Raw genomic sequence first — 26,823 nt, forward strand, 5'->3', positions numbered from 1 at the left:
CATGAATCTTGGCCAAAGAGTTAATCTCACTCAGACCAACAAAACACTTCATATATATATGTCTCAAAATAAGCTCATTCCTCCATAACACTGGCAACAATTCTCATTCAGAAAACATACATGTCATTCATAACACACTGAACTAAAACACTCACACTAACAACAGGAGCATTACACAAATGATGAACTTTTATCTTCAAAGTTTGAATGATTTTTTTCACATTAAGATTCATTATATGATAAGAATATGATCTTTTCATTTTACTGACTTTATTACAGTATAAAGAATGAATGAGAAATGCAACAATTTGTTTTTGTTTTTCTATATATTTACATATAGTAATTTACATGAAAAAAACAAAACAAGTTGAAAAACAAAATCCACCAAACACGTCTAGTATGTGGAAGCCCATTCCCGCCACATATGTGATGTCGCCGTCCGGAGCAGAAAGTGGCGCTTATGTACCAAAAAGCTGCTTGTAGGGCCTATGAAATCTATTTATTTTTTCCTACATTCCAAATTCATTTTTTTTCCATTTAGATTTTTCTGTATTACATTTTAAATTTTTTGGACTCCAATTAAATAAAAACAAAAATTAACATTAACATTTAAATTCATGTACCCTTATAATCTTTAATCAGAAACATTACCCTTCCCTCCCCCCTCGAAACGACCTCTCTTCTCTTTCGGTCGTGTGCCATGGCGAAAGGGTGCGGCCAGAGCCGATGAGGGTGCGGCTATCAGTGTCTGTCTTGTTTCAGAAAATCTACGCATTTTAAAATGTAGCTGTTCGTCCTCGTTCTCGTCGTTGGGCTCCTCAATAAAAAATCCTTCATGGGAGAGTAGCGGTGGGAGAGAAATCCTCCACAACTGAATGTAAACTCTCCATTTTGTTTGCAACGCCCAACCTCCAACAATCCAATCAATTCCCAAAGGACGAAATCAAGCCCCGCCCTACATTTTTTTCTAATTTCAGAAGCCGTTTCACTCGGATATACATCACAACAAGGAAAAAATTACAATCTCAACTTCCGTTTCATGCCGACTTTAAAGCATGTCTAATTAATTGAAATCATGAAACTTACACAATTTAACAATAATTTATTAAAATGTTTAAATAAATTACATGTTTAGGGCACTATGAAATATGTTTTCTTGATTCCATTTTAATGGTTTAATTAAATTTGAATAACCAATGATTTAAAATGTGATGATTTAAGCAAAACTTTCTATAAAGGTTAAAGCAACCTTTTATTTGGACTGTTCCTGTCCTGCGTTTGCTGCTGAAAGCTCCTCCTGCCCTGAGCTCACCAAACTTCCTCAATATATTGAGAACGGCTGCATCTAGAACATCTAAAACCCTGTCTGCTGATGTGCTTCCTTACTTCCCAGTAAGACATGAACTATCTATCCATGACTCTTATGTGCTAAGAGGAACCCACAGACTTATTGAGCCTCTTAGCACATGTTCACGTTTGGTCACTCTAGCACACGAAGGCCATCAAGAAATTGTGAGGACCAAACAACGACTTAGAGACTTTATATTGGTGGCCTAAGATGGATTTGCATGTACAGTTCACAATTGCAACCTGTCACCGTCCAACTTAACGATAAGATAGCTAGAAGCACACATGCACCACTGACCCCACTTCAGTATCCAGCCGGTCCGTGGCAGAAACTGGGCATTGATGTGGTAGGGCCTTTTGAGATAGGCCCTGTTAGCTGTAGATATGCGATTACATTAATTGACTACCAATCAAAATGGACCTCAGTTCCTGTCATCAGTTCAAACATTTCTTGCAGTTTCGAGCTGAGTGATGGACGAACCTGGGACGTGTCTCATTTGGCACCACTACATACAGATTTCACTCTGGCTGAACAATCAGCTTCTACTCCACCACTGGAAAGTGTCCACACCCAAGCCGAGAGACATCGTTGTAGAAGGAAGCCAATGTGGTTCAAAGACTGTAACTTAGAGTCTCACAGTAAGCAAGAAGAAAGTAAAGGTCAACTAAAAGTGGGAAGAAAAAAAACGTTTATTGGTTAAATCTAATTGGTTATTAGAATATTGTTCTGCATTTGCTGAAATGTAATAAAAAAAAAAATCAATTCAGGAAACCTTTGAATTATCTGAGAATACTGTTTTGTATCTGTGGTAATGTTCAGTGAAGCTGCAGCACAGATGTAATCAATTAAAGCCGGTGCACACTGTGAGATTATGGCCGCGATTTGGCCGTCTGAGAAAAAATTGAGCAAATCCTAAAAGAATCCTCTGATCCTAGGATCAAATCTGAAGTCTTTAATCGTTAGTTTGACATGTTCACCGACAGCCGATTAATGACCGCTGTGATCTAATTTGAGCTCAGCTGAAATTCTGGCAGTGTCAGAAGATTTGACTCACAGTCCTGCAGTGTTACTTCTCCTACGACAACAGTCACATTCTGACAAGACAAGCCATGAGCAAAATTAATCTTAGAGATTTCTTTGTAGCCGCCATTTCAATCCTGCGTGTAACAGGGATGTGCAGAGAGTTCCTCAGGGGCAGGGGCTCAAATGTAAAAAAGGGCATATATATATATTAGGGGTCCAAGATATATCGACTCAATATTGTTATCGCGATATCGCATTGCCCGATATTATATCGAAAGTCTTGCGATAATTATGCAATATTTTTTTTTATGATGCGTCCCGTCCGACATGCACCTCTCGAAAAATACACGTCGCTTGGCAGCGTTGCATTTCCCCGACTCATTTCCTGGTTCTCCTTCTCCATAAACAACATGAAATCAAGGAGAGGGTTAACTCTTCATGCTACAGATTTCCCACAGTGGTCAGAAAGAGGGGAGACACTTCGTTTCTCTCAATATGACTCTAGATGATCGATGAAACAATTAAGACACATTAACAGAGATCGGCTCTGCAGAAAAAGCAGCCAATTTCAATTCCCTTGCTGTACAGCCTACTGAAGTTAATGAAAAGTTTATGATAATAATAATATTCAAGTTGTACCAGTAAAAGTGCGTGTTCATTCACCACAGCAATCAACTAACCACTTACGTTTCTGTGTTAAGTTGTAACCTACAGCTCCTGCACTGGGATTCAAGCAGCCGCAGCTTGTTTAAAGGGATACTTCACCTCTGGAAAGATGAATGTGTATTTAAAATAGGTCATTTATGTAGAAGAAATGTGAAGACATTTTTGAATTTGGAGCTTTCTAGACTGAGAAAAGCCAGAAAATGTATTTTTGGCTTATGTGGATGAAAGACAACAACTCCCAGAATGCACTTGCTTCGCTGCCCTAGGAGGCCACTCCCAAGCCACGCCTACCGGTTACAGAGCGCAGTTGAAAACAACAAGGATTAGCTACTAGTGAGTCTCCGTGACGAGTTTGCCAGGGATTTCGAGATCGCTCAAAATGTCCGCGTTTCAGCTTTTGCGTTCTACAGTCGCCATTCATCATGTTTACTGTGGCGAGCAGGACGAGGCTGAGGGGCACGGGAGAACGACGCGAGGCCGGTGGCGTCATTACTGAGACGCATCGGTCTCCGAGGAGCGGGAATTTTCTTAGCAATGTTAAAACGCACATCAACCGAGCACTTGTTTAGCGTTCATGTATTCCTCATTTGTATTTCTTTCGAAGTGGTGAATTATTGCATGGTTACGTTACCGGGATGTTCAGTCAGATGCGGTGCGAAACTAGGATGGTTCACAACACAAACGTCCGTGTCCTCGTCTGATTCAGAGATTTCGTCCAGGAGAAATTGGCATCGTTTAAATGCTTTGCAGCAGACGGACTCTATCTCTGTGTTCGTAGCGGTTCGTAGTTGCATAGTGAGATCACCGGCGCCACCAGTCCGCCCCCAGCTCGAGCCAGTCTGGGCTTCTCGTCCGCGACAGGCAGGTCTTCTGCCTCGGCTGCTCTTCGCTATGCGGCTTGTAAAGGTAGCCACAAACACCTGATTCGAGCATCAGACTTCCGAAATCCTCTTCTTCTACATCATATTGAGTAACGTTACCCTCCGCTATTGTCATATCTTCACAGCTTGCTCCACAGTGCCTGTTAGCTTAGCTTCCAAACAAGATGGAGGATATTGCTTTTAGTTTCAGAAAGTGAAGTCCCACCCACTGATCTGTAATAGGCCTGTAGCGTGAGCGGGTCCCGCCCCCTGGAATAATGAGGAGCTTGTTTGTAGTCTCTACACTTTTCAATGAAATGTGACTTCCTGCTTATTATGACGCAAAATGATGATTTTTACGTCATAATAAGCAGGAAGTAAAACACTTAAATCCTTATTTCTCCCATCTCAGGGAAAAATTAATGAAAAATCCACGTTTATTATAATATATGACTGGGTTTCTAACAATACAAAGCTTAATGCAAATGGGTGAAGTGTCCCTTTAAGGTCTATTGGCCAGCCGCCCCTGGATTCTGTTTAAAGTTATTAATAACAAAACATGAATGAATGAGAAAGAAAAGAGCAGGATGTGCTTTATATTGAAAATAAATATTAAAAAATATTAAAAGCGCGATAAGTCGCGAAAGAGAACTGAATTATACTGACATGATGCTGTGCAAGCGCTTCGAGCGCAACACGGACAAGCATAGTAGCCTTTGTCTTCGGTTGCGTGCCTAAACGGTCAAATAAACACAGAAATATATCAAAATGCCAAGTCGAGTATTCACTTAAACAGAGTAGATGTGTGTGTCTCTCTCTCTCTCTCACACACACACACACGCACACGAAAGAGGATTTATGCTCATCACTTGGTAACTCAACCTCACAATGAAATCCCTGCACAATTAATTCCATATTACAACGTATTTATTGTTTGCTGAATATTTGTTTGTTTTTAGTTGTCTATGTACCTAATAATTACTGCTGTTGAAATGTTTGTTGAAAAAAGCACGTTATTAATATATATATATATATATATATATATATATACAGGGGTTAAATTGGGATTTATTATGTTGGGGGGCTCTCCCTAGGGGGGTCCGGGGGTATGTCCCCCCCGGGATTTTTTTTTTTTTTTTTAAATAAACTATTAAATGGCATTTTCTGGAGAGTTTTGTTCAAAGAAATGGAGAAATTGAGTCTTACATGATATGTGAAAAACTGCAAGGTTAAGAGCATATTTGCATTGTTGTAGTATCAACAGGTATTAGGACATTTAGCATTTACATTACTGTTAATCAGCAGTGGTGGAATGAAATGAAGTACAAATAGCCTACTTTTCTTAAGTAGAATCAATAGTGCATAGGCTACTTTTGACTTTTACTTCGTTACATTTTGCAGCAATTATTATACTTTCTACTCCACTACATTTCTACAACGTTTCGTTACATTTTCTGATCAGTTTTTCCCCTGCCAAAACAGGGATTGAAAAAAATGTCCTGTTTTCGGTGCTGATGTGGTGGTGACGCGTTCATGTAACATAAGGGCGGCGCTGCCAATAAAGCACGTAAAAGCTGTCACAAAGAACCGGCAAAAGTAATGATTATGAATATGTAAAATATAGCAAGGAGACATTTTAATTGTTTATTAATAAACAAGTGTTTTCTGTGTCAGTGCCCTGCCTGCATAGATGAAGTTGACGATGCTATCCTCGCAATCTTCGCAGTAGTGAACGCGCCAGAGAGAAATGCACATTTCGGATTACACAAGCAGCGGTCTGTTTTCTTTCGTTTTGAATTGTTCTGTTTAAAAGAAGACATTCCAATCTTTCTATAGATATATTTATCAGGTCTGTCAGGCAAGTAGGCTCCCTTATACGCTGAGTTTCGGTTCATTTATGAGACGAGAGTCCAGTTCACTCGCCGGCGCGTCCGTGTCGTGATTATCTAAATTGTTTATATACTATATTTAAATCCAGGCAATTTACATTTACATTTACATTTACATTTATTCATTTAGCTGACGCTTTTATACAAAGCGACTTACAATTGCTATATATGTCAGAGGTCGCACGCCTCTGGAGCAACTAGGGGTTAAGTGTCTTGCTCAGGGACACATTGGTGTCTCACAGTGGATTCGAACCCGGGTCTCTCACGCCAAAGGCATGTGTCTTATCCATTGCGCCACCACCCCAATTGGTTGATGAAACATTGATTACAATTAAGATACAATTAATACAAAACGAAATTCATTTTAAAGAAAGGCTTTGTGCTTTCTGTTTGAGGTCTCATTGAAAGTTTTAAACAGTCTGTCAGTGCCGCTTTCAGAGCGGTCCTGTCCGTAACATTGTTTTTTCCTCATATGCAAAGTGCGAACATGAAAAATAAAATAAAATGAATATGTTATGTTCTGTGGAGAGCCAACCCTTCTTCATCCGGAGGGTAGTATTACTTTGGTTTGCAGTGTAATTCACAGAATTACAAAAAAAGATTTTTTGTGTCACGTCCACGGCATGTGTAGCCTATTTCCCTCATATTAAATATAAAACGCTTGATTACACATTGTATTACCTTGTTATGATATAGTGACCCATACAATGTGCCAAATATATTTTCCTTACCTTGTCATTCAAGGCAGGGCACTTTTTGTACTACAACCAACGTTTTGAATTGTTCGTAACATTGTTTTTTCCTCATATGCAAAGTGCGAACATGAAAAATAAAATAAAATGAATATGTTATGTTCTGTGGAGAGCCAACCCTTCTTCATCCGGAGGGTAGTATTACTTTGGTTTGCAGTGTAATTCACAGAATTACAAAAAAAGATTTTTTGTGTCACGTCCACGGCATGTGTAGCCTATTTCCCTCATATTAAATATAAAACGCTTGATTACACATTGTATTACCTTGTTATGATATAGTGACCCATACAATGTGCCAAATATATTTTCCTTACCTTGTCATTCAAGGCAGGGCACTTTTTGTACTACAACCAACGTTGTGCTGAACTTGACAAAATTTATCTGCTGCTGCAGCGGCGGCCAGCAGCTCGTGGGTTTAAAAAAAAAAAATGTTAAAGGCAGTAGAAGGTTCTGGAACTTTTGCACGCGTCCACATCCCGCGCAACTACGGATCTCCCAGGAACATTCATTATTGCTGCGTACATTTATCCGTGTCGGAGTTCTGAGAAGTAGCCTATCTAGATGCGCATGGCATGCGCGAGCGGTGCGCGATCATGGTCGACTGACAACGAGATTAAGCAGCTGAACAAGAATACGGCCGTGTTCCGATTGTTCTCATCTCAGTTCCGCCGAGACAAAATAGACATGCCATTTCAAAATCTTTCATTTATAATCAGAAATATGTTTGCAAAAGCATCACTTTCATCAAATTTTATGTGACATAATTTCCAGTAGGCAACTGACTGCAAACGAGCAGGCTTATGTGCCGGGGCTGAGCCCCGGAGAGCCCCGGCCCAATTTAACCACCCTATATATATATATGTATATATATATATATATATATATATATTTTTTTTTTTTTTTTTTTACTGTGGCTCTTTTGGAAAAATGCATTAACCAACAATTTAAAAATGGCGCAGTGTAACAAGTGTAGCAGTGATGATGGTTACATGACTGAATATGGACACAGAGATGGACGTTCATCTGCACATCCTCAGTGTCTCAGGAGTCACAATACAAATACAAAATAAAGTCATGATTCTGTAACTCTAGTGTATATTAGTTTGTTATCAGCACAAGCTGTTGTAAATCCTGCCAACTTCTTTGCATTGTCAGCACATGCTTCAGTGCTCTGAGAGTGTTTATAGTGCTGTGAGTTTAACACTTCATGACTGAGAGCAGAACACAATCTTCATCATCACACAAGACTAAACTACAGCAATGAACACAATCAACATCTTCATCTGGACCATTGCACTGTTTACTCAAGGTTTGTGTAATACAGCTTTTATAAGGATTATTATTAATTCTCTTAAAATATGATTTTTATCATATACTGTAAATCATCATATATATCATTATAATTTTTGTTTGTGTTTTCTTTCAGAGTGTAGAGGACAATATACTGTAACTCAGAGTCCATCAATACCAGCAGTTCAACCAGGAGAAGAAGTCAGAATAAACTGTAAAACCAGCAGTAATGTGTGGAGTAATAATTGTTTAGCCTGGTACTCACAGAAACCTGGAGAAGCTCCTAAACTCCTCATATATTATGGAACAACCTGTTATACTGGAACTCCATCTAGATTCAGTGGCAGTGGATCTGGCAGTGATTTTACTCTGACCATCAGTGGAGTCCAGACTGAAGATACAGGAGATTATTACTGTCAGAGTTATCACAGTGGTGGAGTGTTCACACAGTGATAAAGAGTTGTAGAAAGGTCCACTATGAGTTCCTGCATGGTGACACTTCTGTTGAAATTCCAAGTAAATACCAAACAAAACAGAGCATGTTTTTTTACAATATTTTTTCGATATTAGGTTATTAGTTACAGCTGATATATTGAAAATCCTTATGAGCTTAAGCAAAAGAACAGGGCTGGCCCGCGGCATAGGCGGAATAGGCAAATGCTAGGGGCGCCACTCATCCATAGGGGCGCCAAAATGAGTGAACGAGTGTTGTTGTTGTTTTTTTTCAATAATACTATTTTAAAACCATTAATTCAAAATACTACCAAATAAAGCAAAAAAAAAAAACCTCCACATAAACTTAACTAAGTCCCCCGACTCCAGTCCGGCACATCAGTCTTCCCCCGCCCAGCGAGTGCTTGAAGTGCGTCAGAAACACAGCGCACGCGATCAGTTGTTGGTAATTTGTTGTGTAGCGTCGCCCCTCACCACATCCAGTGTAGCTTTGCTTTTGTTTGAGGGTGCTTAACACACAGGCTCCCCTGTAGAAATGGGCCTGGCAGCTCGCGCCACGTCTAGACACGGTGAAAGTTTCCTGATTGTGACGGATGGCCGAATTTACATGACACATTATAATTTAGCATTATAGTCTACGATAGATACAGTGCCAAAAAGAAGAGAAGTGGATAAGAGGGGATAAAGACAGAAGTAAAGTGATGTAATGAATGAACAGTTTTTCTAATTGCATAGGATACTATATACTATATATACTATATATTGCGTAAGATACTATAATTTAATGGCAGTTATTTTTACTAGGGCTAGTGAGAGTCGAGGAATCGACTCTTTTGGAGTCGACTCCCCATCTCTAGTGTGAGGAGACTGAATAGGGAGGTTGTGTGGTGATATTCAGAGAAAATTGGAGAAATTACATTGCATTATGGCCAAGTCTGCGCTTTATGAGGCAGGGAGGGTGAACACAGACAATATTTTGTCTGCTGTTGCAGGTTTTCCTGAGATGGAGGATTTTTTATCGGATGAAAATGTTAAAATCCCCATCCATTGTACAACTGTTGACCGTGACAGTATGTACTTTACATATGATGTTGATGGGGTGGTTGTGCAGGTGAAGGAGTTGTGTGGGGTGGTTGGGCGTGTACACTATCTCTTTCTTCCTGAATTTCATGCACACATGTTGAGTGAGCATTTTGATATTCTGAGGAAGCATGTCAATCTGAACACATTGTCTCAAAACCACATACGTGCTCTGCGTAACTGCAGTGGCTGGACGCTGGGACATGTTGAAGGGGGTTATTTCCTCAATGTATCAGTTGTTCCCCCCAAAAAATGGCAGAATTGATGACATGTTCATTGATAAGCTTACTGCCAAGGTTAAAACCTCAGACATGTTAAATGCAGTTGTTGCTCATTTCAAGTGTGCGCTGCGTACAATGGCCCCACGTAACATGGATCGGCCATCCATGCTCAAGGCAAATTTTCACGATTTGTCACGATTCAATGTTCTTGACGGTGATCAAGGCTATGTTTTCATGCTACTGCAAAGGAGCATTGCTGAGGTGACCAAAGGGCTGAATATTGATGTCATGCTGACATTGAGTATGTTTGGCCAGAAAAGCGAGGAAATTATTGATTATAGTGGATTTGTGGATACAAACTATATCGTGTCTGTGTCTCTGCATACAGCATGTAACATTCATGCGAAAGACCCGCAGATCCATGTAATGTGGTCACGATATGGGATCCAGGATGTGGTGGGCAACAGGGGCAGTTTGTTTTCTGCTCTCAGTATGAATGAGGTGGCCAACTTCTCCTCAAACCTGGATCACAGAGGTCTTGACATCTCCCGGGCACTGCGGGGGGTGTTCAAGGAGATGGATCTTGGCTACACTCTAACCTTTGTGCAGATGTATGCTACTACACCTCACAATAGGTTAGCCAAGGTCAGTATGCACCCAGTCAGTGGGTGCTTGGTTAATTGTGGGTCGTTTCACCCAAGGCACCTGAAAGCGATGTGGTCGAGGGCAGACACATATCTTACTTATATGTCTGATCTCTGTTTAAAGTTTGGCCCAACGGTTAGGGCTAGAATTGAGCAGGTTGCTCTTTTCGAGGAGGACATCATCCATGCCATGGATAGCGAGTCGACCTTTGATGAGGAGAGGTTGTTGGATTTGATTGTGAACAAGCCTTTGCTTGTTCCTTTCACCGATGTCAGTAGGGATGCTGGGGCCATGTTTGTAGTGCAGAACGTGGCCCAGCACATGGTGGGGAAACTCAGGTCACTCTTTGAAAACCATACAGGAAAGGGTGGCTATGAACAGACATGGGCAGCATACCAGTGTGAGCTAGAAGAACTGTTCTTTGGCCACCCGTTCTCTAATCGGGATTTCAAATATAGTGTGAGTCTGGGCACCAGCTCTGACCAACCCAAAAGCCTGACATGTCAGCGTGGGTTTGCTGGTTTTGCCCCTGCCAGCAGTGCGAGTGCTGGACTTGCTCCACCTCCACTAGAGCACTGGACTTCTAATGAGACCCAGCAGAGCAGAATTATCCGGCTCTTTAGATTTTCAGAATCTGTGAGTGCGGGAATGGGTGTTGCGGGGGCTGAGCTGGTGATGCTCCTTCTTTGTGATTTGTTTGATCGCAATGATCGTATACCAATGTCGTCCCTGCAGAAATGGATGTCTGCAGTTCTTCTTTAGTTGTAGCCAATTCGCCTCTCAGCACACTATACACCGTCTGTATACGGGCATCGATGGTGGCGCATATGTCATCTTTAATCTGGGTAACTTCATTTCGCAGCGCAGCAATAGCGGCCAGTACAGCTCGGTTTGGTGGGTCCGCCTCCTCAGTTGAGTCCGAGGGTTGATCAAGGCCTGACTCTTGTTGGTCGTTCTTTTTGGCTTTTCCCTTTTTTAACATTCTTCTCTCCTTTTAGGTTAGGTTTTCCACTTGCTTGTGTCTTCTTGTCATGATAGATTACTGGAAGCAATAGCGGGTGAAAACAGTGTTTATTTGAACAGCACACTCAAAGGTAATATGTCAAAAGAGTCAATGAAGTTGAATCTCTCAGAGGGGAAGCAGCAATCAGGCTCTCTCGCAGGGACTTCGATGGTCAGGTGAAGTGGTGCTCAGAAGAGGTGAATCGGTGGTGATATCCCGTGCGCGGTGCTCGATCCAGTGAACCAGAGAAGACAAATCCACAGACAAGACAGGATCCGGTAGACACGGCACGACACACTCAACAGGACTGCAAACAACGGATGGACACTGGAATGGAGAGATGAGTGAGTATTTATGGAGAGCGGGGATTGATAGCAGCTGGAGCGGGGAGTGAGTGTGATTAATATCAGCTGGAGCACTGAACAACCACGCGAGCGGGACAACGCCCACTCGCGCACACTCACAGACATGAAAACAAACAGTGACACGCGACACAGAGGAAACAGTGCATAACTCAACCGTGACAGTACCCCCTCCCCTAGGAATGCCTCACGGCATTCCCAGGCCTCCTTACCTGTCGATTGTAATCATCGATCAGGGAGTGATCCAGGATGTCACGAGCAGGAACCCAACTTCTCTCCTCTGGACCGTAACCTTCCCAATCCACCAAATACTGAAATCCGCGTCCCCTCCGCCTAGAATCCAGAATGCGATGAACCGAATAAGATGGTTCCCCGTCTACGAGTCGCGGCGGTGGGGGAACCGGGACTGGCGGATTAATACGTGCAAAAAACACGGGCTTTATCTTTGAAACGTGGAAAACCGGATGAATTCTTCTGTACGCCGGAGGAAGGTTGAGGCGGACAGCCACCGGACTAACGATCTTGGTGACAGAAAACGGGCCAATGAATTTAGGAGCTAATTTATTCGATACGGAGCGGAGAGGAATGTTCTTGGTAGAAAGCCACACTTTGGAACCGACGACGTATACGGGAGGCCTAGACCGGTGGCGATCGGCTTTGGCCTTGGTGCGCTCTCGCACTTGGAGGAGTGTCTCCCGGGCTCTCGTCCAAGTACGGTGACACCTCTGGATGAAGGCGTGGGCGGAGGAGACCGCGACTTCGGATTCCGTACTAGGAAAAACAGGTGGTTGGTACCCTACACTACACTGGAACGGAGACAGGCCCGTGGATGACACTGGCAACGTATTGTGGGCGTACTCCACCATAGAAAGTTGTTGACTCCAGGAGGAAGGATTCCTGGAGACCAAACATCGTAGTGTTCTTTCCAAATCTTGGTTGGCTCTCTCAGTTTGACCATTGCTCTGGGGATGGAACCCAGAGGACAGACTGACCGTCGCCCCCAGCAATCTACAAAACTCTCGCCAGAATTTGGACACAAATTGGGGTCCCCTGTCGGAAACCACGTCTGTCGGGAGGCCATGTAACCGAAAGACGTGGTTCACGACTGCCACCGCTGTCTCCTTGGCTGAAGGCAATTTGGGCAAGGGAATAAAGTGGGCCGCCTTCGAGAACCGGTCCACCACGGTCAAAACTACCGTGTACCCCTGGGAGGGTGGGAGGGCGGTTATAAAATCTAGAGCGATGTGGGACCAGGGTCTCGAAGGCACCGACAGCGGTTGAAGTAACCCATCTGGGGGTCGATTGGACGACTTACCAGTGGCACAACTTGAGCAAGCCAAGACAAAATGGTGAACATCACGAGCCATAAGTGGCCACCAGAACCGCTGCTTAACTAAATAGATAGTACGACTCACCCCTGGATGACAGGCTAGATTAGAGCAATGACCCCACTGGATAACGTCTGATCGTAATCCCTCCGGCACATATAAGCGGTTAGGTGGGCACCGGATCGGAGGCGTTACCCCTTCCAAGGCCTTCTTGACCCTCGATTCGACCTCCCATGTGAGCGAAGAGATAATTAGGGTCTCTGGAAAAATGCGCTCGGGAGTAGATTCGTGTTCGGGACGATCAAAAATACGCGACAAAGAATCGGGTTTGATGTTTTTGGACCCTGGACGATATGAGAGAGTAAAATCGAAACGACCGAAAAAAAGTGCCCACCGAGCCTGCCTGGAGTTCAATCTTTTGGCGGTTCTAATATACTCCAGATTCTTGTGGTCTGTCCAGACGATGAAGGGTACCCCTGATCCCTCCAACCAGTGACGCCATTCCTCCAACGCTAACTTGACTGCCAACAACTCTCGGTTACCAATGTCATAATTTCGTTCGGCAGGAGATAGACGATGTGAAAAAAACGCGCAGGGATGCATCTTGTCGTCTGAAGGAGAGCGTTGTGAAAGAACTGCGCCTACCCCCACCTCTGACGCATCGACCTCCACCACAAACTGACGTGACGGATCAGGGGCAATTAAGATGGGATCTGAAACAAAGCAGTTCTTGAGTTTGGCAAACGCAGCCTCAGCTGCGTCTGACCACCTGAACGTAGTTTTGGGGGAGGTCAAGGCGGTCAGAGGTGCGGCTAGTTGGCCGAAGTTGCGAATAAATCGCCGATAGAAGTTGGCGAATCCCAAAAACCGCTGCAGGGCCTTGCGGGAATCTGGGATTGGCCACTCTACCACAGCCTTAACCTTGTCAGGATCCATACGCATACCTTCAGCCGACACGATGTGTCCCAGAAAAGGAACCGACTGTGCGTGGAAAACGCATTTCTCCGCCTTGACAAAAAGCCCATTCTCTAGCAATCTCTGAAGCACTCGTCGGACCTGTTGCACATGCTCCTGGAGAGACGAAGAAAAAATCAATATGTCATCCAGGTAAACATATATGAATTGATCGATCATGTCTCGCAACACATCATTGACGAGCGCCTGGAAGACTGCGGGACTATTGGACAGGCCGAACGGCATAACCAAATATTCAAAGTGCCCCCTAGAGGTGTTAAAAGCAGTCTTCCATTCATCCCCCTTCCTGATGCGGACCAAATGATAAGCGTTTCGTAAGTCCAATTTTGTGAAGAGTGATGCTCCCTGCAACCTCTCGAAGGCTGAAGACATTAATGGCAAAGGATAAGTGTTTTTCACCGTGATGTTATTCAGCCCTCGGTAATCAATGCAAGGTCGCAGAGAACCATCCTTCTTCCCCACAAAAAAGAACCCCGCCCCCGCAGGAGAAGAGGAAGGTCGGATGAACCCGGTTGCTAGAGAATCAGAAATATATTTCTCCATAGCCTCTCTCTCAGGAACCGAGAGTGAATAAATCTTGCCTTTAGGCGGAGACTTACCTGGCATTAAATCTATTGCACAGTCATAGGGACGATGCGGAGGGAGAGAAGCAGCCCTTGACTTACTGAACACTTCCCTCAGGTCACGGTACTCTACGGGCACGTTTGACAAATCCACTGCTTCCTCCTGCAACACAGGGACAGAAACAACAGAACAAGCAGACACTAGACACGAACTATGACACTCAGTGCTCCAAGCCGAAATAGTCTTTTGTTTCCAGTCAATGCGGGGATTGTGTAAACTTAGCCAGGGGTGTCCTAAAACAATGGGTGTGAGATGGGAGTCCATGATGTAAAATGAAATGGTTTCTGCGTGATTACCAGATGTGATGAGTGTGAGACTCTCGGTAACTTGGGAGATGGCTGGTAGTGATTGTCCGTTTAATGCATTGACAGTGATTTTCTGAGGGAGTGTTTGGAGAGGAACTTGAAACTGTAACGCAAAACGGTGATCCATAAAGTTACCTTCGGCTCCAGAGTCTATAAGTGCATTGCAGTGGTGATCGTGAGTTGACCATCTCAGTCTTACCGGGAGGAGGGTGGAAGTGGATGAGGTCTTTTCTGCGGAGATCCCACCCGATAGTAGCCTCATACTTACTATCGGGCTGGGCCTTTTACTGGACAGCTATGAGCGAAATGTCCGGCCCCACCACAGTATAGACAAAGGCCCTGGGATCTCCGCCTTTCTTTCTCCTCCCGGGAAAGCCGAGCTCGCCCTATCTGCATGGGCTCGGGATCGTGGGGACCGAACGCGTCCATGCCACTGGACTGCTGGTGTTCCACGCTGTTGCGGATTGTGTTGAGTGACGTACGTTGGCCGATCCGAGACAAACGAGCGTCCACCCTCAGGGCCAGATCCATTAGAGCGTTAAGAGACGAGGGTAGGTCCAGGGCGTAGATCTCTCTTTGGACGCGTTCGGCCAGCCCATGCAGGAATAGGTCCCACTGCGCCTCCTCGTTCCAGCGACACTCAGCCGCCAGGGTCTTGAACTCAATGGAATAGTCCGAGATGGAGCGATCTCCCTGGCGCAGATCTGCCAGAAGCAATAGCGGGTGAAAACAGTGTTTATTTGAACAGCACACTCAAAGGTAATATGTCAAAAGAGTCAATGAAGTTGAATCTCTCAGAGGGGAAGCAGCAATCAGGCTCTCTCGCAGGGACTTCGATGGTCAGGTGAAGTGGTGCTCAGAAGAGGTGAATCGGTGGTGATATCCCGTGCGCGGTGCTCGATCCAGTGAACCAGAGAAGACAAATCCACAGACAAGACAGGATCCGGTAGACACGGCACGACACACTCAACAGGACTGCAAACAACGGATGGACACTGGAATGGAGAGATGAGTGAGTATTTATGGAGAGCGGGGATTGATAGCAGCTGGAGCGGGGAGTGAGTGTGATTAATATCAGCTGGAGCACTGAACAACCACGCGAGCGGGACAACGCCCACTCGCGCACACTCACAGACATGAAAACAAACAGTGACACGCGACACAGAGGAAACAGTGCATAACTCAACCGTGACACTTCTTATATAACCCCAAAGCACTTTTAGGCGGATATACAGGTGTTTAGTGTATTAATAAAATAAAAGTTACCAGAGCTATGTAAAACACGTCTCACCCCTCCATTGCTCAGCAGCGCCCCCTTCCAGATTGATGAATTTAACATTAAAATGCACAACATTTTCTTCCGGAGGAGGGCATGCCCCCGAACCCCCTGGAGGACCCGAGGTCACCCACCACAGTTTTACTAAAACTCCTGTGAGAAACACTGGCACTGCTCTGCCAGAGCCGCTTACAGCTTGTGTTAGGATTCATCACTGTGGAGTATACTTCAATTGTTTTAATAAATTACTATTTTTTTTATTTCCTCTGTTAACTCTCACTCGTTCCTACTAAGATAGGAGTTGGTATATATCAGTGGCGGCTGGTGATGGAAAAAGTAGGGGGGGCTGAGGTACAATGTGGTTTTAAAAAATTTATTTGAACAATTTAACAGTTGCTGCTGTTTTTTTTTTAATACATTAACACCAAAGTAACAGCTCAAAAACAAATAGCATCTAATGTAATTATTAAAATATGAATTTAGAATGTCCTTATAGATTTCAAATATTGTTCTTTCAAAGACAGAAAGATGTGCCAATTTGAGATTCATTGGAAACCAAGTCATACAAGGTGAACTTCTAATTGCTGTAATTTGCATGAATTACAGTGAGTGCTCAGAGTCAATATTCAATAAACACAAAGAGTTAAATAGTCGCTGTTATTACATGGAGTAACCACTAGATAGAGAAGACTGTACATTAATTGGAATGGTGAGCAAGTCAATAAATACTATACATTGTCTCCAGTGTTCACATGAGTCAATCATGAATCTTATCCTACAGCAAACCACCTCGAAGGCAGACAAAAAAAATAAATAAATCAAAATCCTCCAAGCACTCAGCATCTCCACTGCTCCTCCAGAGACACAACAGCATCTCCACTGCTCCTCCAGAGACACAACAGCATCTCCACTGCTCCTCCAGAGACACAACAGCATCTCCTCTGCTCCTCCAGAGACACAACAGCATCTCCTCTGCTCCTCCAGAGACACAACAGCATCTCCACTGCTCCTCCAGAGACACAACAGCATCTCCTCTGCTCCTCCAGAGACACAACAGCATCTCCTCTGCTCCTCCAGAGACACAAACAGCATCTCCACTGCTCCTCCAGAGACACAACAGCATCTCCTCTGCTCCTCCAGAGACACAACAGCATCTCCACTGCTCCTCCAGAGACACAACAGCATCTCCACTGCTCCTCCAGAGACACAACAGCATCTCCTCTGCTCCTCCAGGCACTCAGCATCTCCTCTGCTCCAAGCACAACAGCATCTCCTCTGCTCCTCTTCATCCAGGACACAGATGATATGCTGTTGTGTCTCTGGAGGAGCAGAGGAGATGCTGAGTGCTTGGAGGAGCAGAGGAGATGCTGTTGTGCTTGGAGGAGCAGTGGAGATGCTGTTGTGCTTGGAGGAGCAGAGGAGATGCTGAGTGCTTGGAGGAGCAGAGGAGATGCTGAGTGCTTGGAGGAGCAGAGGAGATGCTGAGTGCTTGGAGGAGCAGAGGAGATGCTGTTGTGCTTGGAGGAGCAGAGGAGATGCTGAGTGCTTGGAGGAGCAGAGGAGATGCTGTTGTGCTTGGAGGAGCAGTGGAGATGCTGTTGTGCTTGGAGGAGCAGAGGAGATGCTGTTGTGCTTGGAGGAGCAGAGGAGATGCTGAGTGCTTGGAGGAGCAGAGGAGATGCTGTTGTGCTTGGAGGAGCAGTGGAAATGCTGTTGTGCTTGGAGGAGCAGTGGAGATGCTGAGTGCTTGGAGGAGCAGAGGAGATGCTGAGTGCTTGGAGGAGCAGAGGAGATGCTGTTTTGCTTGGAGGAGCAGAGGAGATGCTGAGTGCTTGGAGGAGCAGAGGAGATGCTGAGTGCTTGGAGGAGCAGTGGAGATGCTGTTGTGCTTGGAGGAGCAGAGGAGATGCTGTTTTGCTTGGAGGAGCAGAGGAGATGCTGAGTGCTTGGAGGAGCAGAGGAGATGCTGTTGTGCTTGGAGGAGCAGTGGAGATGCTGTTGTGCTTGGAGGAGCAGAGGAGATGCTGTTTTGCTTGGAGGAGCAGAGGAGATGCTGAGTGCTTGGAGGAGCAGAGGAGATGCTGTTGTGCTTGGAGGAGCAGTGGAGATACTGAGTGCTTGGAGGAGCAGAGGAGATGCTGAGTGCTTGGAGGAGCAGAGGAGATGCTGTTGTGCTTGGAGGAGCAGTGGAGATGCTGTTGTGCTTGGAGGAGCAGAGGAGATGCTGTTTTGCTTGGAGGAGCAGAGGAGATGCTGAGTGCTTGGAGGAGCAGAGGAGATGCTGTTGTGCTTGGAGGAGCAGAGGAGATGCTGAGTGCTTGGAGGAGCAGTGGAGATGCTGTTGTGCTTGGAGGAGCAGTGGAAATGCTGTTGTGCTTGGAGGAGCAGTGGAGATGCTGAGTGCTTGGAGGAGCAGAGGAGATGCTGAGTGCTTGGAGGAGCAGAGGAGATGCTGTTGTGCTTGGAGGAGCAGTGGAGATGCTGTTGTGCTTGGAGGAGCAGAGGAGATGCTGTTTTGCTTGGTTTTGCTTGGAGGAGCAGAGGAGATGCTGTTGTGCTTGGAGGAGCAGTGGAGATGCTGTTGTGCTTGGAGGAGCAGTGGAGATGCTGTTGTGCTTGGAGGAGCAGAGGAGATGCTGAGTGCTTGGAGGAGCAGAGGAGATGCTGAGTGCTTGGAGGAGCAGTGGAGATGCTGTTGTGCTTGGAGGAGCAGTGGAGATGCTGAGTGCTTGGAGGAGCAGAGGAGATGCTGTTGTGCTTGGAGGAGCAGTGGAAATGCTGTTGTGCTTGGAGGAGCAGAGGAGATGCTGTTGTGCTTGGAGGAGCAGTGGAGATGCTGAGTGCTTGGAGGAGCAGAGGAGATGCTGTTGTGCTTGGAGGAGCAGTGGAAATGCTGTTGTGCTTGGAGGAGCAGTGGAAATGCTGTTGTGCTTGGAGGAGCAGTGGAAATGCTGTTGTTCTTGGAGGAGCAGAGGAGATGCTGAGTGCCTGATGGAGAGAAGCAGCTGAGATGATTGTGCACTGTCACTTGTAAAGAAATTTGGCTCTCCTTTCTTTCTGGGTTGCAAACCTATCAATAACTTTGTTGTTGAAGTTGGGCATGTCTTTCACAATCTTTTTCTCCATAGAAAGCATGGCAAGGGCATTCAGTCTTTCTTGAGACATTGTGCTCCTTAGGAACGTTTTGATTCTTTTTAGAGTGGAGAAGCATCTTTCAGATTCTGCTGATGTCATTGGAGTAGTGATAAGGATTTTCAGAAGATTAACAGTTTCTGAAAATGTGCACTGAAGGTTGTTCTCCATAAAAAACTGATACAGAGGCACTGCACCACTACACTTTTCAAACTCCGGGTTTTCATAGACCAAGGATAGTTCTGTCTTCAGTCTAGCCTTGTTCAGCATCGGATAGGCCTCCACGGTGGCATTCAATGCAGCGCTTGGAAAGGTTTTAGCATGCTGTGAGAACAGCTCTCCATGCAGCAGTGTTGAACTCACAAGGTGCCCAGTGAACGCAAAGCGCTCCTTTGTCTGAACCCAGATGGTATCACACACCTGTAAAACATAGAAAATAAATAACATATTAATTGCTTTACATAGAACTTCATTAAATTATGTCACAATAATTTGAATATAGTTGTAAATGTGGATATGCAAAAATCAGGTATGAAATACTGTAGTCTAAACCAAAACTAATCAAGGATCTACAATAGAACTAAATCATTGGTAAATTGAGATTAAGAGGAAATCCAAAATAAAATTATTGTAACCAGTGCAAAATGCCCGTGCAAAATCAGTTTTTGAGTGTGTTTTTAGTAATTGTTGGTTTGGTGTATTTGAGTGCTCATTGTTACAATTACACAGCAAAAGTTCAGTGACATTTTTATTTGTGCATGGTAGAAAGCACACAGTGAACTCACAAAGTGAATAGGCTACATCAAATGATGCCCATGAAAGAGACTGTGAACGCATTGAATAGGATATGTTTAGTTGGTGAATAGCATAGGCTACTATTACACAGTAGCGATAACATTAAGCGCACCAGAATGAAATATAATATTCAGAAGTAAACAGCATAGCTGACTTATAGATTCAGTTTATATCCACAAATGAATAAGCGTGTCGATTCAGGGAACAGTGCAAAGTGCACGTGCAAAATCAGTTTTTGTGAGCTGATCACCGTCAAAAAAGTTCAGGAGATATTTCTTAGCGATGGCTGATTTCAACAGTTTCAATATGATTAAAAAAATAACTTTTATATTGATTCAATGGATTAATTGCATAAAAAAAAAAAAAAAAAAAAGTGTCATGAATTTATTGCATTTTTGGGAAAAAATAATCAGTTTTTATAATAAATCTTTAAAAATCAAAATCTGGATTTGAATTTATGTTATTATAACCTAAAGATGCTATGTGAAAGTTTGAAACAGAAAATAGTGGTTTTCATCTTGCCACTTTCTTGGTAAAGAAAACACATTTTAGTCAAATTAATCAAAATGGATTTATCACGTTTTGGAACCAAACTATAATATTCATAAGTAAACAGTGTAACTGACTGAGTGTTTATATCAGAATGTTTATTTTTAAACCACAACCTTCTTGGGGCTTCTTTGACCAATATATTTAACGATATCTTTTGCATTTCTCATCCAAACAACGTCACTGCACTTACTCGTGCCCGTAGCAAGACACCTGTCGAGTTTGAAATCATATCGTGAGATATGCGAATAACAGACATACAGACACACACAGAGACAGACAGACAGACGTTTCTATAATTTATAGATAGATGTCTACATGTGCTATGTTTTTATCTGTAGTGGCACTTTCTCAGCAAATGAAGTCCCTAACGGATAAAGTGAATTTGATTTGGCAAAACATTAGTAACTGCTCCAAACATAACACAAAATTAAAACTATAGAACAACAGAGGACCTTTGAGTGGCACCAGTAACCATGCAGCAGTTTGTGAAGCACTACTGTAGACTAGAGCACAAGAGGAGGCCTATGAAAGTGAAATAAGCTGTACCTCAATAGCAATCCGATGTTGTTCTGCGGGCCCCAGTGTCCTCTGTCGCTTGGCAGCTGGAATCTCCTCTTGCACAGTGAATATGGAAGACCTTGTTTAAACATAAAACAATTGCTTAATACTACATTATTCTGCAGTCATGTTATTTCTATGATTTTTCACATTTACCTGATGTTTCTAATGCTGTCGGCAAAATTACAGATGGCAGCTTTGATGAAGATGGGGTCAATGTTGCGTTTCTGAAGCTGCTGAAAGAGCATGTCGACGTGTGGCATGATTTTGTGAAATAGTTGGAGAAAAAAGCAAAATGTACCATCCTCCAGCATCCTCACAAACCCTCCTGCTTCTCTCACAGTCACAGCATCAAAGTTCCCAGAGTCCTGAATGGTCTTAAAACACTTAAGAAGATCATCCCTGTGCTCATATACAGTGTTTACTGAGCGACTGTGAAAGTTCCACCTTGTTGCACACGCTCTCGGAAGTCTGCTGCCAACAACATCATCAAGCACGCTGGTCCGTTTGGGCGACCTTGAAAAAAATGCACAAAATCCACCTAGCTCCGAAAAAAATGTGGAGACCTTGGGTATCTTTGAGGTGGCTTGCTGCATTACCAGATTGAGCTGATGTGCGTAACAATGTACGTAGTGTGCGTTCTCATACACATCCATCACTTTACGCTGAACTCCTCCAGTGGCACCCCGCATAACGCTCGCTCCGTCATAAGTTTGAGCTATTAATTTTGTCTTGTCTTTGGGTGGGATCAATGCACTCATCCTCTCCAAAAGTGCTTGAGCGATGTTTTCAGCATTCGCGTTTTCAATTGGTATGAACTCAAAAAAGCGCTCTTGAATGACGTTGTAGCGGTCGATGTAGCGAAGTACAAGGGCAAGTTGGCACTGGACAGACACGTCAGATGTTTCATCGGCTTGAATGGCAATATAATCAGCCGCAGTCACCTCCTCGTGAATGTACTCCTTAATAACAGTCAGCATACAGTCCAGCAGCTCATTCTGAATCGTTTTGGACGTACCTCTGAACACAGTAGCTCCCTCCAAGTGCTCCTTCAGAGCAGCGTCCAACGACGAGGCGAAGTTAACAAGGCCCCTAAAAATGCCTGGGTTCTCAGAGGCTTCAGTCTCGTCGTGGCCACGCAAAGCCAATTCAAAGGCACCACAAAATTTTACACAGTCAATCAGTTTAGAAAGAATATATCGATTCGTGTCCACTTCCTCATTGTGCCTTCTTATACAAAGTCGATGGCCATCATCCAACTGAGTAGCAATGTTAGCCTTCCCCAGCAACGCAAATTTCGAGCATAAAACTACACGGCACACGATGAAGCTGGCAGACAAAAAGACCCCCACGCCCCCTCCCCCTCCTTCTAGTGTGTAAAACACGTACACATGTACAGAAGAAAGTCATGTTTTTGTCAAACTTAAAAAAAAATGTTTTTTTAAAATTATTTTTTACAACTTGGTAGGAGGAGGGGCGGCGCCCCAGCGCCCATAATAGACCAGCCGCCACTGGTATATATATTCAAGGGCGTGAAAAGATGGTTGGTGTTTATGACCATATGTAGTGGGCCGGTCTGGGCCAAAATGCAACCACTAACTATGCATCAATTCTACACTCATTATTTAAGTTCATACTTACATCAAATGAGTAGACTTGATAACATCCAGTGTACTTTTGGACACCACTACAAATGCCTGTGTCCCAAAATAGTGCCTCTGTTTAATAGTATACTATAGTGGACTTTGACAACTTCACACCAACTACATATCAGCACTGTTGCATCTTAAATGCTAATTTAATATAAATAAAATGTCAAAATACATATTCTTGTGAAACATTATTTGAAAAACATTTAGATAATTATATTACATTTAAAAAAAGACTAAAATGTGATTTCATAATACATTTTGTTTTGTCAACCACATAGTTAATAGGCCATTGCCATTTAGAAAGCTGAACCTACAATTACATATAAACTTCATACTTATGCCATATTTGTTTAAGCCATTAATAATCCAACAACAAAGCCCTATACCAATAAATACTGATACATTTAATTTATACACTTATGAAAAATTATTTTATATTGAATTAATAATTTGTATAGTATTTTTAACATGCAGAATTGCTGCTGTGCAAAGGTGTACAGTAAGTCAGATATGATGATTATAACTTGATATATGCAAACTACAAACTCATACATTTTAAATTAAATCCTATAGTAATTTTGGTCATCAATTAATTAATTCATTATTTCAATTACTCTCAAATTCTAATATTTTTAATAAAATTACCACTTAAACACCACTGACAGAAAATTACACAAAATAAAAAAGATAAATGCCTGCAGAAATATCTTATTGTGAAACTCTTTAAATAAATGTAATATTGACCAAACATTCCCTTCTACTATCCACTTAATATTTAATGTTGCATTATTGTTTAATATACAAATACTACAATTACTAGCTTAACATACACACGGGTATTTGGACAAAACATGAAACAGAACAAAGGTTGAAACTTTTATTTTCAAAAACAACAATGAACAATTATTTGCAAGTTTAAAATAAATACAAAACAAACAAAAAAGTATACATATTTATATGATTATAATATATTTAAATATCAAATCTAACTATTGACCTTCCTTTATAAAATGTACCAATCATAAATGGACATCCATTTAAACATTAAAACTAAAAACTACAAATGCAATTTCACAATTAACTGCAATAATTATAATCTACTACGATTAATTATAAAAACTTAAATTAACGTCACATTATCATTATATTAAACTTCCACAAATTCCTACATATTAATGTCACATTCACCGTCTGTCATCGTCCTGTCAGCACTACACTACCCAGAACTATCCATATTAAACTTTTATACTATTTTTGTCCCTAAACTACTGCCTATCTTTAAAGGTGAACTAAGTAACTTTTTTACCTTAACTGAACAGCTTCGGAGTCATTGGAATGGTTACATTACTTATTTCGGGTTGAATGGTGGTCGTTTCGCACCCCCCTGGTGCCTGTGAGCGGAAAATACGCACTTGCAACTTTGGGGTGGCGGGCCGCCGGCAGCCGCGTCAGGAAGTCTCGCGTGATATCAGGTCTCGCGATGTAAACAATTGCTTTACGGCCAAAAGAAATCTGCTAAAATGCTGTCATTATTGCGCTCCCTCACGCTGTTTGAACCCGAATGAAGAAGACGTTTTAAAGAATGTCCCATCTGCTTTGATGTCGTTGATCTACTAGCCTCTGGTGTCTGAGAATCACCTACGAGTTTTTACAACAGTGTTGTCAAATATCTATTCCGAAGCTGTAGGGGGAGCTCTAGAGAGAAACCTGCGAGCAAAAAGCGAGAATACAGCGAAGAAATCCCGAAGTTACTGAGCCCCGCTTTAACAAACTTAACCAACTATTTTAACACATTATAACACTAATCTCACTGAACGACACATTTGACTTAATCTCAATTTTCCTAAATATTTACTAGCATTCCAAACTTTAAAAAAACAAATAACTTGCAATATTAACAACTTTATTTTCTTCTTTTTTTTGTGATTGTGATTTTTACACCATTTATCACTTTTTCTTCCCTGGATTTCTCAAACTTCAGTCACATTTGGCATGCTTTGGACGTGCTCCCACCTCTTTTTCCACAGTTCCTTCAACAGACTCTTCACTTCTCTTACAATCAGTCATGTTGCCCTTTTCATCCACTTCAACCTTCTCAGTCTCCTTTTCATTCACACTATCCAACTCTTCACCAGTTTCACTCCTGAAACACTCCTCAAGCATGAGATCATCAACAAACTCCTGAGGGGTGCTGCAGCTTGCAGTCGGGCCTGAATCTGTTGCCCGATCCATCTTGTTAGTAAAATGCTGCTGCAGTAATGCGGTTTCCTCTGCCCTTTAACTGGACTCTGTCCTCCACAAGCAGCTTGGACACCAGAACATCCGTGTCAAAGAACCTTTCAGATCCTACATTTAGAAGTTGGCGCAGCACGTAATCATCAATGGGAAATTCAGTCATTTTCCCAGTAAAATCTTCGATAGCACACAAAACTGCAACAACACCCCACACTGATGACATCTTATTATTGCAGTGTCAAGGTTAACATTTGGCAAAACATGTCGCTTTGGACACATGTACTCCATTTCACCTCTGCGGTGACAAGCTGCCCTTCAAAGACCTTCACGTTGTTTACAATGCCATGTACCTCCATATCAACATCTAGCAGAGTTACTTTAGACTGTGCTGTAGTGGAAATGGACGTTTCTCCACCGATCTGCCTCACGGACACATTTGTCAAGTAATAGCATTTTCCATTGTGCTAAATTTCGCCGCCCCATACACACAAACACACAAAGCGATACCGTGTGTTTTGTCTGCCACATCATAAGATCTTTTCTGCATCTTCTGATGGGATCTTGTGACACACACTTGGTCTTCAGTCAGTTGAAGAATCTTCACCGAGACATTAACCTAAAAATTCCAAAACAAACAACAAAGTACTTAGTCCCATATGACAACAACACACTTACACATTAATACAATTTTACTACCAAGCAAAAGCAAAATACCATAACTCATTTTGTGACAAACGAGTCATTAATTTGTATAGGACATAGATGACCTACTTTATGATATATATATAATTATATTTACTTAATTACTGGCTGTTTGTAAACCATGTCATTCTTAATTTTTTTGTTTACATATCACAAATTATTAACAGTCAGTAAGGGTAAGGAACTACATATTTTTATAACCTTTTCAAGAAAAACAAGAACTACAAAAAAAATAAAAAAATAAATACTACCGGTACATGCATCCATTTAATATATACAGTCTACATTTAGCAATTATTTTTTGTCCATAAATCAAATGATCTATATTTTTCTGATCTAATCAGTCAAATCTTTACTTATACAATTAATAAATTCCCCAACATCAGCTATTAATCTTTTAATGTTTCATCCACATTTAAAATAAGCAAGATATTCTTAGCAAACACTCAAATAAAATACAAACAATATTATAACATTAATAAAAATACAATCTGTAATATGGCAACATTACATGCATATGACACAAGCAAAAGATTTTCTCTCAAATGTTTGTTTTACGTTAGACATAACCAGGGCTTAATTTGAGCCTGAACACACCGGAACATGTTCCGTCACCTCCGACGTTGGATCCAACATTGGACAAAAACCTCGTCTTATATTCAGGTATGGGTTACGGTAAAAAAAAATTTGTTCCGTTACCTCCAACCCCCGTTTTGAGTCGCCGGTGCATGCTCTTTGAGACAGTGACCATAGACCTGCATTATCTGACTGAGAGACAAGAACGGTTTGACCTAAAAATATCAAAATTGAAACTACTGCGGAAACAAAGACACCTACATGTTGGATGCCCTTGAGGTAAGCTAAAACATACCAAAATTTAATTTAAAAGTGAACTATCCCTTTAACTTCTTCATATTTTTGCAAATACCCTTGAGATATCGTGATATAATTTTGAGACTATATCGCTCACCACTACAACCCTCATATTTTTCACATAAATTGACAAATTAGCAAAATTAGTATTAGTGTTAACAATAATATTGATGCATCTTTGCAGTTCTACAATTTAAAATACACTACTTTTGCCATTAATTACA

General features: G+C 42.5%; 1 protein-coding gene and 2 long non-coding RNA genes across 3 annotated transcripts in view; 1 reads left to right on the plus strand and 2 right to left on the minus strand.

Annotated features, from left to right (window-relative positions):
• The window catches only part of LOC309490643, a 107,664-nt gene that overhangs the window by 41,726 nt on the left and 39,115 nt on the right, over positions 1–26,823 (minus strand). The gene's annotated exons all lie outside the window — the stretch shown is intronic.
• Positions 1–26,823, plus strand: part of LOC309490589 — a 232,142-nt gene that overhangs the window by 18,032 nt on the left and 187,287 nt on the right. The window lies entirely within an intron of this gene.
• Positions 19,056–25,021, minus strand: LOC309489963 (zinc finger MYM-type protein 1-like; the record flags this gene model as incomplete). Its single annotated transcript, XM_082158918.1, has 4 exons — positions 19,056–19,652; positions 21,126–21,216; positions 21,294–22,414; positions 24,803–25,021. The coding sequence occupies 4 exons, from the start codon at positions 25,019–25,021 to the stop codon at positions 19,125–19,127; spliced, it is 1,959 nt and encodes a 652-aa protein (XP_082015044.1). The 3' UTR covers positions 19,056–19,124.

This window comes from Leuciscus leuciscus (genome assembly GCF_965113295.1).
Source record: "Leuciscus leuciscus genome assembly, chromosome: 25".
NCBI lineage: Eukaryota > Metazoa > Chordata > Actinopteri > Cypriniformes > Leuciscidae > Leuciscus > Leuciscus leuciscus.